General features: G+C 31.1%; 1 protein-coding gene across 7 annotated transcripts in view; it reads right to left on the minus strand.

Annotated features, from left to right (window-relative positions):
- Window positions 1-877: 877 nt before the first annotated feature.
- Window positions 878-15,075, minus strand: part of LOC124357894 (protein kinase C and casein kinase substrate in neurons protein 1) — a 153,251-nt gene continuing 139,053 nt past the window's right edge. For all 7 annotated transcript variants that reach the window (XM_046810005.1, XM_046809999.1, XM_046810001.1 and 4 more), the window contains 3 exons: window positions 4,394-4,542; window positions 2,869-3,035; window positions 878-2,105 (listed from right to left, as the gene is read on the minus strand). In XM_046810005.1, coding sequence (XP_046665961.1) covers window positions 1,996-2,105; window positions 2,869-3,035; window positions 4,394-4,542 — 426 coding nt within the window. In that variant the 3' untranslated portion in view covers window positions 878-1,995. The remainder of the gene's footprint in view (window positions 2,106-2,868; window positions 3,036-4,393; window positions 4,543-15,075) is intronic.

Below are 15,075 nucleotides of genomic sequence, written 5' to 3' on the forward strand. Positions count from 1 at the left end.
TTTTGTGATGTTGATTTCAAATTTTATAATAAGTCAAAACTGTTGGCTTTTGTGAACAATTTAATTTTATTCTTTGAATAAAAATAAAAAGTGAATTAAACAACAAAACAATTTTTTTTCCTAAAAGTACAATTTACTAGCTACAAAATAACATTTTTGAAGAGTATATTTTTGTAATGAGGCTTCTATGTTTTTAGAAAATAAAGCTTTATAAAACAATCTGCACCGTCAATAAGTTGAAAAAATGTTGATGTTTTCTACATTCCATGATTTTCCTGTGGTATGTTACCAAAAATATCGGTTTTCAAGTTTCCTCTTCCATACCTTCTGAAACATTATTTTTTAAACCATCTCCTGTACTGTTGTATTTATTATTTCACCCATTTCCCTTTATAGTTCTAATACCTAATAATCAAAACCTTATAAGATGATACATAACCTCAATCACTGCAAACATATATGTGACAGCACAGCCGTTCCCTGCAAGAATGGTTTGCAACATTGAACCAGAACCAGTTGTAAAAACAAATAGGAAGATAAAAAATATACCAAACTCAAAGAGTACACTAAAAACAACATGGAGATTCAGATAATACATTCTCCAAAAACAAGCCTTTGGTCACGAATTTGCCTTTGGTCGTTGTTACTGCCCTAATATCTAAATTTCCCTTTATGAATATAAATTTAGTGTAAACAATTTTTTTTTATTTAAAGATCAGTAGGAATTAGTAAGAATAGGAAAATAATTTTCTTCATTTTGATGCTGCAAGTGAAGCTTAGTTTGGACTAATCCTGACATGTTTAGCATTAAATAACACTGTTGTTTCCAAACAACAATTATGCAACAGTAATGAATGGGAAAGTGAACAAGAAATAATAAAGATCATAAACATTTATTATAGCTAGAAACGGATTTATTATTTAAAATTATGTTACATGTGTACAATATTTTAAAAATAAATACACAACCTGGAACACGGTTCCCCTCCGGGGATTAACAAAAATAAAAATAAACAAATACACTTTATTATTTTATCATAACCTATCTAATATGGGAGTGGCTTTATACATATATAATTACAATAGACCGTGTCCTTGAGCACATCTTACAATACAATAAACGCACCTTGGCTTTCAACAATAAATATTTAAAATTAATCAACAAAACTGTAAAGAAATATATCATTGCATATGACTTATTTTACACTATTCATAAAACACATAATTAAAACAATACTTTTATACAAAGAAATTATAAGTACTAAACAACATAACAAAAGAAAATAAAATTACAGAAATACTTATTATATACTTATGTATGGTAAGCTGCCAATATTCTTACTTTATGAAGATATACTTTATTTCTTAGACGTTTATTTAAAAGATAAAAGATACATATAAAAATAATATTGATTTATTTTTATAGCTAGAGCCATTTTAGTATTTACGTGTATACGTATTGTGTATTTAATAATTATTCAAACAAATGATCATAGTTAAAATATTACGTATTGATACGAAATTTACAAATTACAGCCTGTAATTTTCTTTGATGAAAGCTTCTAATCTGAGTATATAAATGTTTTACATACATATAAAAACACTGAATCCAATTGATAATTATTAAAAATTACTGATTGTAGAAAACTCAATAAAAGTGTAATTCCTGATTATTATACTTCCAAATTATATTATTTAATAATAAAATTTAAAATATTAAAACAACTTTTATTATTGTCAAATTTTTGGTATGAAGAAAATCTAAATCAAAATGGCGATAACTAATCCAAAATAAACTTTTAAAACTAATAATTGCGACTTGGTACATTGGCGTACTCAATACTTCAATTAATTAATTATACGTTACGTTTACTTTCTAGAGTGAAACAAAAATTATTGCGTGAATCAATTTAATACAATAATAAAAGACACATTAAGTTTAAGAATCAACAAGAAACGAGCAATGTGATGTTCCCGTGCGCACAATCTGTCCCACTACTGTACAGGCTCCACGTAGTTGGCAGGGTAAAGGCCCACCCTCCCGTCCTTCCTGCCCTTGCACCAGCCCTGCTCATCCTCATCCTCAAGCTTCTCAAACAGGTCCCCTGAAACCACAAGACAAACTCTCATTACTTTCCTCATCCGAGCACTCATTTTGGTAGGATTATTACCTTGGTGCTGACTACATGCTTACTAAGACGCCATCAGTACCGTACATTACCGACTGATGATTTTATTACGTATTCGAATGTGTCAGAATTTTCACATGAAATTTTGTATAGTAACTCTTAGATACAAACTTTATGTCCTACTTGTATTCAAGTTTGTCTATAACCTTAGTTTCGTGTTTACGAATTCCGTATTAGATCAGCTGTGACATCACTTAGTTTGAGACATGGTCAATTTTTGATGCCACGCTTAGAGGTTTTAATTTTGGGAATAAGGTAAACATCACTTTTGTTGTAAATACGTGTTTTACATCTTTAGAACCCAAAACTAACTAAATTAAAAGTCCGTTTTACTTTTTGAAATATTTTTACAAGTGTGTGTCTAAAACTCATTTATCCTCAATCGTGTGAAAGTGTAGTGTGCTTTAAATTTATTAGTAATCCAAAAGGTACATAATATTTAGTACATTTTGGCTATCTTGGATTTTTTATTTTATAAATTTTTATACCCTTAAAACAACCAAAAACTGGCAATCAACACGTTTAAGGTTTTTTACCCTTTTTCTCCCATGTAGTCCCCCACCAAAACTTGGCTGTCGATTGATTTCTCTCTAAAAGAAAACTTCTCTATTGATTTTACAACAAACTATATTGTATTCTTGTAACCACTTGCCTCCCAGCCTAATGGATAACTCTTTACCTTGCTTGAAGCTGAGTTCATCGCTCTCCGCTCCCTCGTAGTCATAGAGAGCCTTCACCGGCACTCCAGGCTCTCCCGTATCCACCAGGGCATCTCCGCCCTCCTCATCCCACTCCTCCTCCTCGAATGGGTTGGCTTCTCTACTTGTCGTCGTACCATTACCATTCCTGCAATCACAACAGCGTTCATTAGTCGAATGGCAGCTCCATTCAGAAAATTCTCAACTTAAATAAAATGAATATTACCATAAAAACACTACAAGGATCTGATAATGGATTTGGCTGTCTGATTTTTTTTAAAGTTTTGACTAATAGCTAGGCTATAAATTTTATTAATTCTTATTAGTTAAATTTTTTTAAATCATGTCCTTTGGACTCAGGAGGAAAGCAATTCAAAATAGACGACATAAAAATAGAGTATACTGATTTACTCTAAGGATAATGTCATAAAAAACACACTACACTGACATTATGGTGTACTGACAAGGAAATCCATGGGGCTTCAAAGTGTGACATAAAATTCTTTCTGTACCAAGTATAGAAAGACTGGATCAATCCTTATCAAATCACATACCACTTTATCTGGTCACGTTAAGAGCAACGAACACAGTTTGCCCACCAGAGCCAACATTCAACTTCGTAGTTTACAAGGAGCGGACACCATTTCCTTACTCTACTGTAGGCTCGGTAAAAAGATGAACCCTTTTCCTGTACTGGCTATGAAAATGTTTAATGTACTGCCTCTACAAGTAAGGCATCTACGGCTGGAGGTCTTCAAGTCTAGGGTCAGGACTTGGCTGCTGAGGAGAGCATTCTACTCACTGGAAGAGTTTTTTAGTAGCGAGTTTGACACTATCTTGCCGCCATAGCCTGTGTAAATAATGTAAATAGTTTGTAAAAAGCTAAAATTTTAACAAAATGTCTTGTACATGGCTAAACTTTTGACGCTGACGCTATCGATCCAGCTACCTGGTCAGGGATGCAGATGACAAGTATCATGTCAGATTCTTTTTTAAATTAGGTATTGAGCATGGAGAATATATAAAAATCATTGTAATTAAATTTAATCATGAAATTTATCATTCCAGTTTTCAATTTTGACAAACACTGAACATGATTAAAACATTACTCTCAGGATTCTTTTGAAATTTTTGGGAAAAGTTTCTCACACGTTGTAACTTTGACTTTGTACGTTGGGTTGTAATATCATTGAAAAAAGAATCAAGTGCAGAGAAAAATGACGGCTTCTTCTCTACCTGTCTTACTCAATAAGTAATACGATGAAATCAAAATATTTGGTGGTGTGATTTTGGTCTTATTGCAAACTCTACATAGCTCTATTTTTGCAAGCTGAAAGGCCCAATTGACAATTTATAAAGCAGTCAGAATCGACTCTTCTGGGGCGATGTTTTTACTGGCATAAGGATAGGTTCTGACATGGAGGATGGATAAGGTATCGTCCAAAGTGTGGTATTCTGAGATGGTACAGTATACTGACATGAATATAACAATGTATTGATACTGACGTGAGAGTAGTGGTGGTTCCGTTGTTCTCAATCTTTTCCGACTTCTTGCTCTCGGAGCTCTCTGTTGAGATTGTTCTGTTGGTGGACACTTGAGTCGAGACTGGGGCGACCTTCTTATTGGACGACTTGTGGTTCACTGGTGGGAATTCCTAGTAACGGAACAGAAAGAAATTTTAGAGCAATAGGGTATGTAAGTTTACATGTACCAAATCATTGAATTATCCGTTAAATCCACTCTAAGTAATCTGGTACACTAACTTTCTGTTTTAAGTTTTTTTTTTTATGTAAGTTTTGAATTATGACCTCTACCTAATCTTCCATCAAATCTATGATACAATTTTCTATTTATTAGTATTTACTGTAAATAAATACTATTTATTTGAAAACAGTAATTTTTCAACACTTTACATTAACACTTTAACTTTACAAGGAGAATTTTTGTAAAAGCCTCACCTACTTTTATTATACTTTAGACATTATACCAAATTTATTTATTGTCTTTAAATTAACCATTTTGTGTAACATACAGTTGAAAATTTTGATTGCCATTTTGGATCTCCATATTGCAACTAACTTATTTTTCCACATAGACATTTGATGTTGTGACATAATTTCGGGGAAATTTTGTATACTTAGAATGTTCCCACGGCTAGAATGTTTATCGTTTTAGTCATCAAAATATTAAAAACTCACAAAATAATTTTTAAATATTTTTCAAACCTTTTATAGTGTAATAATTTATAGTTAGTACCATATCTTGTAGTACTTCTGTTTTTATCGTTAGACATTGTTATATTTAATTTATCTTTTAAGAAGTCAATTAATGGTTTTGACGTTTTTACGTAATTTGTTTTTTAAAGTGAATGTAAGGTAAGGCCCAATGTAACTGAGTAAATGTTATAATTATAATTAACAGAAAGACTAATTTTCTTCCAGGATTAAATTACACTACGGCTTTATTAGCTAGAAAAGATTTAATCAATTTATTTTTATCCTTTTTTAAACTTGTCAGGAAGAAACTAGTAGTGAACTGAAATAGGAATTAATATTAACCATTCTAATGTTGAATTTAGAATCCGATTCGCTTTAAATACTGCTATTAAAAGATGCAGTAACTAATCAATTTTACATTGGATTCATTAATAAATAAATTAGTAGTTTGTAGATTTATTCTAACGAATCCATAGCCCACCAAAAGAAGTAGTCACTTCAATAAGGAACGACAGTGACCTCTCACTAGCACGCCTGGATAGCCACTGAACAGAGAAATAGCCTCCCTGACATCAAAATGGCCGTGACAGTCCCACTCTTTACGGCTACAGAGCAAGCAAGCGTGATGCGAAATGAAAGTTTTTTTTTTTCCCCCCCCCCGTGCAAAACATACATCCATAGCCTGCCAAAAGAAGTAGTCACTTCAATATAGTTAGAAATCAATCAATCAATTCAATTTATTCACGAAAAAACATCAAGTTACATGCATTGCTTACACAAAACTACAAAAACCTAAAAAAAGGTTTGCCTGTAGTCAATACAAACTAATTATTATTTATTTTGATGTGGTTGATCTTCATGAGCAGCTCTAATTAATTTTTGAATAACCAAATGTTGTTCAGTTTACAGTATTAACAGTTAATTCTTACAATAAGTATAAAATAAATATATAATAAATTAATAACAAGAAAACTATGTAACAAAAATAATAAACTTCAAATCAGCAAACAATAAATTATGTACAAAAATAACACGACAACATTTTTAAAAGCCATAACAACACAAACTTCAAAGAATAACAGGACAAACATAACAAACAAATTAAATATTTATAAAGCTTCACAAACGAGAACTGAGCAATTTTAACTGTAATTATAACATCTAACAATACTTCTAAATTTTTAACAATGTAACAAATCAAAACAATACAATAATTTTATATACAATAGTAACTTATTTCAAACAACAGTGCCAACAACAGTAACAATTTCAAGCTTCAAACATGTATATTTTTTTAACATTAAAAAAACTGCCCTATTTTAACCTTTTACTTGTTTATATGTATTACAATTTTGAAGGTCCTTCAGGCAACCTATTAAAAAGTGTTGGAATTAATCTCTGCCTGGTTCTTTTACCGTAGCCATTGTTAATCCTTGGCACTACATACAATCTTTTCCTCGAAAAATATTTGTGGATGTTAATAGTCTTATATTCAAGAGAAAAATAAAAATCAACGTAATTAATGAAAAAGAATAATTTTTGACTGGCAAAGTTTGTGTAATATGAAACACTGTGATCTCCTCTCGTATGCAATGTCTCATATGGTCAGCAGTATATAATTTTCAAAATCCTTCTCTGTAAGTCTTCTACTTGTAGTAACCTTGTGTCTACTGCACTTCCCCATGAATCTAATCCCATATCTTATAATTGATTCACATAAAGATGCATATATTAGGTGCAAAGTATTATATGGCAAATATTGTTTTAAATAGTAAGAATTTTCCCAGACATAATCTTAATCGTTGACATATTTTATTAATATGAAAAATCCCATTTTAAATGTTTGTCTATTGTTACTCCTAAATAACAAAAGTTCACAAACCTGTTTCTAACACATCACACAACTACAGACATTATCAATATACAAACAATCGTGGAGACAAGAGTATGTATGCAGTTTTTATATTAGCTTGGACACTACTTACCCTTGGGGAATGAATATGCATGACTTTTGATTTTTTCCCCATTCATAACCAATCCATAATCATGGCACCACACTGTTAACCTGGTAAAGTCATGCTGTAATTGTCTTTCTGCTTCCAATACATTTTCATGGGCCACCACAAGCGCAGTGTCATCTGCATACATGTATACTTTTGCATATTTCATCAAATTTGGTATTTCATTCACATATAGTAAATATAGTATTGGCCCCAATATACTTCCCTGTGGTACTCCTGAATTTAGTAATTGCTCTTCATGCTATATGTGTCATTGATTTTAACAACTAATTTCCTATTTTCTAAATAACTTCTGAACCAATCTTTCAAATTTCCATTAATTCCATTTTTTCTCAAGTACTTTAAGTATTTTGCAATGCTATTAGGGAGTCGAACGCTTTCGAAAAATTCAACAAAAGTCATGATATGTGTTTTTTTTCATTTAATGTATTATTTGCAAAATCTGAAAAATCACTTAATAGTTCATTGGTAGTGCCTTTACCTCTTTGATAAGCGTATTGACTTAATGTTATAATTTTGTTTTCTGTCAGATACTTTGTTAAATAATCCCCAACATAACCTTTCAATTATTTTGTCTAATACAGATAATATCGATATTGGACGGTAGTTCTTAAATTCTTTGTGATCATCTCCCTTGTATATCGGCCTTACTATTGCAGTTTTAAGCTTATCTGGAAATCTTCCACTTTTAATTGACGTGTTAATCATTTTTGTGATTAAGGGTGAAGCTACACTCTCACACTCTATGATGTCTTGAATTCTAATATTATCAATTCCTGGACTTTTCTTTTTCATTTCATTTATAATTTTAATAACTTTTCCTACTACTTGCCTTTGGTATATAAAAAAGATGTCAAATTTGTACGCACATTCTCATTTCTGCTCGTCCAATACTATTATATCACAGTCATGAACTACTTTATCCACTTCTTTTGTAAAGATGTCCACAAATCCCTGACAAACCTCATACTCCTTTAAAGCCTCTTCCATTTATAAAAAAATTATTGATTGTATCATCAACAGACTTTTTTTTTTTGTCTTCCCATTATACAATTAATTTTAGTCCATACATCTTTAATATTTTTTTTACATTTATTTAAAACTTCAAAATAATACTGCCTTTTTCCTTCTTAACAATTCTTTATTGATCGAATTGCGTATCTTTCTGTATTCATTTTTAATAAATAAGTTATTGATATCCTGCCTCAATTTTTTAAACAATTTATCCCTATTTCTCATCATTTTTAATAATATTTCCTGTGATCCATGGTTTTTTATGTCTCTTATTTTTGCCCGTTTTTACAAGTGTGTCTGTACATTTCTCATATGCTTTGCTAAAATTGTTAATTAAGTAATTACATAAAAAATTTGTGTCATGACTGTTACCGTATGGAACAGTCCAATCGCACTCAAATAATACTTCTTTTAATATTTTTTTATCAATCCTATGATAAGTAGACAGACTTTTGTTATGTGGAAAGGACCCACTATCCGGTTGTACATTGATAAGGCAAGTATAATGGTCAGCCAGTTTCAACTTCAGTAAGAAAGCCTCTGCTGTAACCTTATCAGCCCTGAGATAAACGTGATCAAGACAGGATCTAACTAGTCTGTTTTCCCAAAACTTCTTCCCTTGTAAAACCATTTATATATGAGACTAAACCGTTTTCTGCCATTAAATTTTTATAATTTTGAACTATTTTAAATTCTAGATCTGTCAAATCAATATTGACATCTCCTATAACCAACAAGTTTTTTTCATTTACTTTTTCACGTATTAACGTTTTCCAGGTCAGTTAAAAACTCGTACAGACAGACATATTCTTAGTAGGGGGTCTATATTAGTGCCAGAATATTTAAATTTATACTCTAATTCATTTTTCCTCACATTTACAAGAATTCCCTCACAACAATTCACATTTATTTTCACCTGTTCAAAGCTTAAATTATCTTTTACAAATAAACACTCTTATTCCTCACCTTTTCTTGCTTCTCTCAGACTACATAAACTTACAAAATTTTCCAACTTGAACAGTTCTATCAGGTCATACTTTATATTAACTTCTGTTAAAATAACTACATCCAATTTATTAAGCAAACCTCCAAAATAACCCAAAAAATGGTCCCAGTTTTGTGTTTTAAAGACCTTATATTTACATGAAGTGTTAAAAAAATTGAAAAACCATTACCCATATTACCTTCAACACAATATTTTTCAAAACACAATAATATCATCAAAAGTTCTACAATTAATTTGATCTTCTAAAATTGGTTACATCTCTGTCCATTAAAAAAAAAAAAAATAAATTACAACAAAAAAATGAATTGTACCTAACTAACCAGATTATCCCTATCTATCAAGTCAGATAACTTCTTAATGTCAAAAACTTTACTTGTGTCTGTTTCCCTCATCTTGACAACACATTCTTAAAACCAAATGTACTTGAAATTTAATTCCCTTCCCCTTTGGTTTTGCTTTCAACAGCAAGTTACGATAGCATGTAGATAAATTTTCACTCACATAGATTCGGCATCCCATCCCCATTCAGTTCCCGTTGCCTCAGATTTGTTTCCCTTCTTTTCCGGGCCATAATGAACTCTTCTCTCTTCTTTCTTCTCACCATCTGTACAATTATTGTAGCCGGTCGTTTTTTTCTGTGCGCGTCTTCGAGCAGTCGATGAGCCATCTCTATATCTTCTTTTTTTCAGTTCTATTCCCTTCTTCATAGCTACATGACAACAATCTGCTCGACATCCTCTCCTTGACTTTCACAGACTTCATTCAGCTCAAAATTTCTATTACGTCCATACTGTTCCAAACTATTTAATTCTATTCATTCAGGTCTTCCCAATTTGTTTGTCCTTAGTCTGGAATTGTTTGTTGCAGCCTGTTAATATTTTCTCCATTTCTGGCAAACATTTGAGTTGCATTTCAATTTCATCATATCTCTTACTCAAAAACTCTTGGCTGTCTTTATCATTTCATACACGTCGTCTTGATGTTTTCCAAATCACTTTTTATATTTTATTTAGAGAAGCTATTCTATCATCAATACTTTTTAAAATTCCTCTCATCTCGTCCCCGGACATCTGCAAAGTCTCCTTTTCACTACTCATTTCATACTTCGCATTTGATCTTTTTCTCTTCTCTGCATCTTAGACAAATCCATTCATTTTTATGTCCATCAGTCATTTTTCTTAAAAATTGATTCTCGGATTCCAGCACAACCATAGTGAAAAACTTTGGAACAAATCTTGATTGAACAAGAAATAGAATCCTGTGCAAGCACAATAGAATCTCTGCATTGTCCACAGTCCATGATCAGATAAGAGAGCACTGCACTTAAACGTCCTTACTCAACCACATCCAACAATATACTGAAGAAGATTTCTCTTTGCATAGTATACTTATGAAAAGAATTATTACAACAAATATTACGTCAAGTAATAATATCAAACCATCATCTAAATTATCTGTTCACAAAGCATTAAAACCTTGCAGGCAAAATAAAATCCAGATGTTTTTGCCTTGGAGAGGAGGACGATCTATATTCAGGACAAGAAACTATGATAAAGAAGCATACTGATTGCTGATTGGTCAATCTTCAGCCAATCACAATAGAGCAATCCACCTCTTTCTTTGTAAGCGGATTTGCATTGCTGGCTGGCTCTGCCAGTTTCAGTTTGACATCTGGTGAGTGAAGATGGGGCTCTAAGACATTGAAATATCTCAACATTTTAATTGTATTAGCAATTTTTTGACAGTGTGTATTGAAAAACTCACACAATAGTCATGATAACAACCACATAAGCCTAAGACCAAGAAAGCCACAGTTGATTTTTTAATAATGTATTTATCCCTGTCTTAAGAATGGTAAAAGTTGAACACAGACTGTTAACAGCAATGTGTTCAACATGAAAAAGAATCTTAAACCATGTATCACAACACTATAATTACATTTGAAAAAAGGTTAGTTTCATAATGGCAGCCAAAAAAGGTCATATATCCTAAAATAAAAGTATTAAAAAATTAACAATGACATATTTAGGTATCAATATCTGAAGAAATAATTCAAACTAACCCATCCTGTATAATTTATTAATATTGTTATCAACAAGCTGGCAAAATTTAAAATCTATGAGAGTTTTTTCTTTTGTTAATAAGTTATTTTACTTATATATGTATATAAACAACAATACAACAGTTATTTTTCATATTCATTAAGAAAACCACATACATTAATAAAAATTAGAAGAATGTCATTCATATTAATTTTAAATCCATAAAACCTTATAGATTTTTGAATATCTAAATATCTTTTCAGTTCAATTTTATATGGCAAATGTTATCAATATTAATTTTTGAAACATAGTTCATAAAATATACTGACACAAGTTAACTGTAAACAACTTTATTTTTTGCATTTTCGTGATTACAATTAATTTTTGTTTAACATAAGTTTTTCTTATTATTGGAATGACACTAAACGTTCTTTAAAAGATTTACTTACATGTAATGTTGTAGCTACCTTGAAATTAAAGAGTTGTTTGATGATGACACATTAGGCCTTCATTACCTTCTACTTATTATGTTTTAATAATTCAAAAGTGACAAAAATAACAACAAACACTAATTTTTTAATAAGTAAGAAACGTTTTTCTCTTCTACATATACTTCTCTATTTTCTCAATAAATAAACCATGCTTGAACTTAATTAAACATATTCTTCATTGTGAAAAAAGATTAAGAGGATTTTTGTACTAATAGCACGAGATACAAAATCAAATGTTTCATAAATAGTTACTAATATATAGATGAAAGAGACCAGGCAAAAACACGGGAATGCAAGACAACACATAATGCTATAGAAAGGTCCATGCCAGCAAAGTCCATGATGCAACATTTAAAGCTGTACTTACATTTCCAATTTTGTAGAATCCCCTACATGAATTACATGAGATTGTTTAATGATACAGAGAATATTACAGGTTCATTGTACGGAATTTAGTTAACGATTAGAAACTTATTTGGAAATAAATCAATATTCATGAGATTTAGCTGCTGCTTTTAGGGCAAGTAATCATGTACTCTGACTAAAAATTTAATTATTAAGTATTTATCATTAAAAATACGTTATATTAAACCAGCATTTTAAAAGTGTTGATAATCTAGAACTACAATAGAACCTCCATTAACCAAGATAATTGCTACTCAAAACATTCCACTGATTGGAGCCACCAGAACCTCAATAATTTGGATTTTAATAGTACAAACTCCCTGATGACTTCTTAATAGAATTTTCCCTGGAATTTCTTCTTTTTTTACACTCATTGTAACAAAAATTATATTATGTCTCAATAACAACAATAAATCTTACAATAGTAGTCTTTTATATAGTTGATAAATTAGTCTCCTGGCGATAAACTCAGGAAGACAGACCAGACACAGAGATCTATGTCAAAATGGAGTAATGTAATCCTTGAAAGTTTGTTCTAGCACACCATCCGTTTTTTGTAACTTTCTTTTATTTTTTAACTTTTTTTAAACTATCTTTAGAAATAAGTTCAAAAACGAATTTTCACAGCACTTTTAACCCTTATAACACTGAATATAAATGTATGTGCTTCCCCTCTCTCTCCTAGCGTGCTAATACAATAAAAAATGTTTTAAATTTGTTTTTAAAATTATATTCTAAAAGATGTTAAACTCTGTCAAACGCGAGAGTGTGCAGTCCAAAAAGGTGCCAGATAGCTACAAAAACCTGTTTCGGAACGATAACAGGTAGCCAAGAACAATGAATGGAGCACAGCTGTTTACTGATATTCAGTCAACAACACTCTAGTGCATTCAATCACCGGTTTTACAAACTACAGTTCACAATCGAAAAAAAACTTAAATTACAAGATTTCCTATCATGCGTTTTGAGTAAATTTAACCACACGAGAATTCCCGTAATAAACGTGGGAAAGATTAAAAGTATATTCGGACAGTGGCTACAAGAATACACTTTCTGCAATGAAAAAGAATTTCTCGATTCATAAGGACTAAAACGTGTGACTTAAATCTTGCCTGTGACTGTTGCACTTTTAGTTGTCGGAGTACTGTATCTGCTCTTCCCATTATTCTGTTTGATAAGATAATCATACACATCAGTGGTCCATGAGGACGGGCAGAATAGGTCTAAAAAGGAGATCTGTCTCTCCTTTTTTATAAAACATTATTTAAAATTTAATATCAATAATGTGCTGTTCCAAAAAATATATCAACTTATAATTTGGAGTGAATTTCATATTATATCAAACACACTCGATAAATTTAATGAACTCTTATACACCTCTAGACACAAGATTGCACTAACTTCAATACCACAAACTTCATTAACTTTTTTAACTAATGTAACATTAACCTTGCTGTCAAAAACTCAGCAATTAACAAGAGATTGTTCATCACCTTGAGATTAGTATACTTGGTTTTTCTGTAATAACTATCTATGCCTTAATTTTGAGATTTTTTATTTTTTTAAACAATCTTAAGTCTGGTGTGAGCAGAAATCAGCAAAAATTTATTAATATCATTTAAGGAGTGAACTGAAACAAAAACAATAAGAAATAGCTTTAACAATAATTCAACAATAAACAATGATTTTGACAAAAAAAAAACAAAAATTAGTGACCAAACTCCCTAAAATATTACCCTAACATCCTGCACTCTCACATTTAAAATGATTTATTAGTAAACATATTTTGTTCTGTTAAATATTATTATTTGTTGTTTAACAAAACAACTCAAGTTGTTTTTCATTATACCCCTAATTATGAAAAATCTATACTGTAAACAATTTTAAAATTGATTATATGTCTGCAAATTACCTCTAACTACCATTGCAAATGTATTTTTAAAATAAGCATTCAATATTGTTCTTACTGAGAAAATTTAAGGTCGTTTTATACAGCCGACTCTTAACATACTATTATTGTACATGAAGTATCTGTACCATGTAGAAGGCTATGCCTCTGGCATAATTTCTAACTCTGTTTGGTGCGTGGATGGGTGGAAACAGCAGAATGATTCCTACATAGTTAAGTTGCTCTGCTCATCAAGAGTTAGACAGTGCTGTGGGAGTAAATTTTTTTTAATGACAGCAAATCCAAATTATTGGTGAGAGGTTAGAATTACGTATTGAAATGCTTTTCAGTGAGCAGAAGACATAAAAGCTGTATGCTTTCAAAACTTTATGCAATATACACACAGAGTACATTATAAAGTGATAAATGTGTAAGAAAATGTGTTTATTTTGGAAAAAGAAGTCCAGCCCTAGTATTGCTTTTTCCATGATAACAATAGATTTCCTACTCTGCCACTTATAAAGGAATTGCTAAACACTTTGTGATTTTCAAGATTTTCTTAAGATGAAAATGGCTAAAGTCACAGCAGTTTCAAAATGACAAGTTAAGGAGAAAGGCAAGGTGGCAAAGTATTCTACAAGAAACACACAGAAGAACTCGTTCCTTAATACAAGTGCCTTCATGTAAGGAAGCCATTTTGTCACACTATGAAGGATTAGAAGGATCAGCAAAATCTGATAGGCTTGTCTCCAATATTGGACTTTGTAGAGCAAATGGATATGAAATTCAGTTCTCAACTACTAAATGCTGATATTACCAATTGAGGCAGATGGAAAATAATATGACAGAAAAGACGGAATTGGTGATGTAACAGATCCTATAGACTATCAAAAGATTGTTGCCACATCACCAGCCAAGCTTGCAGAAACTTTCCTAACAGCAAACCGGGAGTTCTCTTTCAATGCCATGACCAGTTGAATTAATCAAAGGAATGCCTTGCCATAGTAAGGGCTTTCAGTAGAATGAAACCTTCCGTATCAACTTTTATTATAACTTTGTGTCAAGATCAGCCCTACCACTTGTAGCAAGCCACCCTTCAGTTGA

This window comes from Homalodisca vitripennis, chromosome 3, assembly GCF_021130785.1.
Source record: "Homalodisca vitripennis isolate AUS2020 chromosome 3, UT_GWSS_2.1, whole genome shotgun sequence".
Lineage (NCBI taxonomy): Eukaryota > Metazoa > Arthropoda > Insecta > Hemiptera > Cicadellidae > Homalodisca > Homalodisca vitripennis.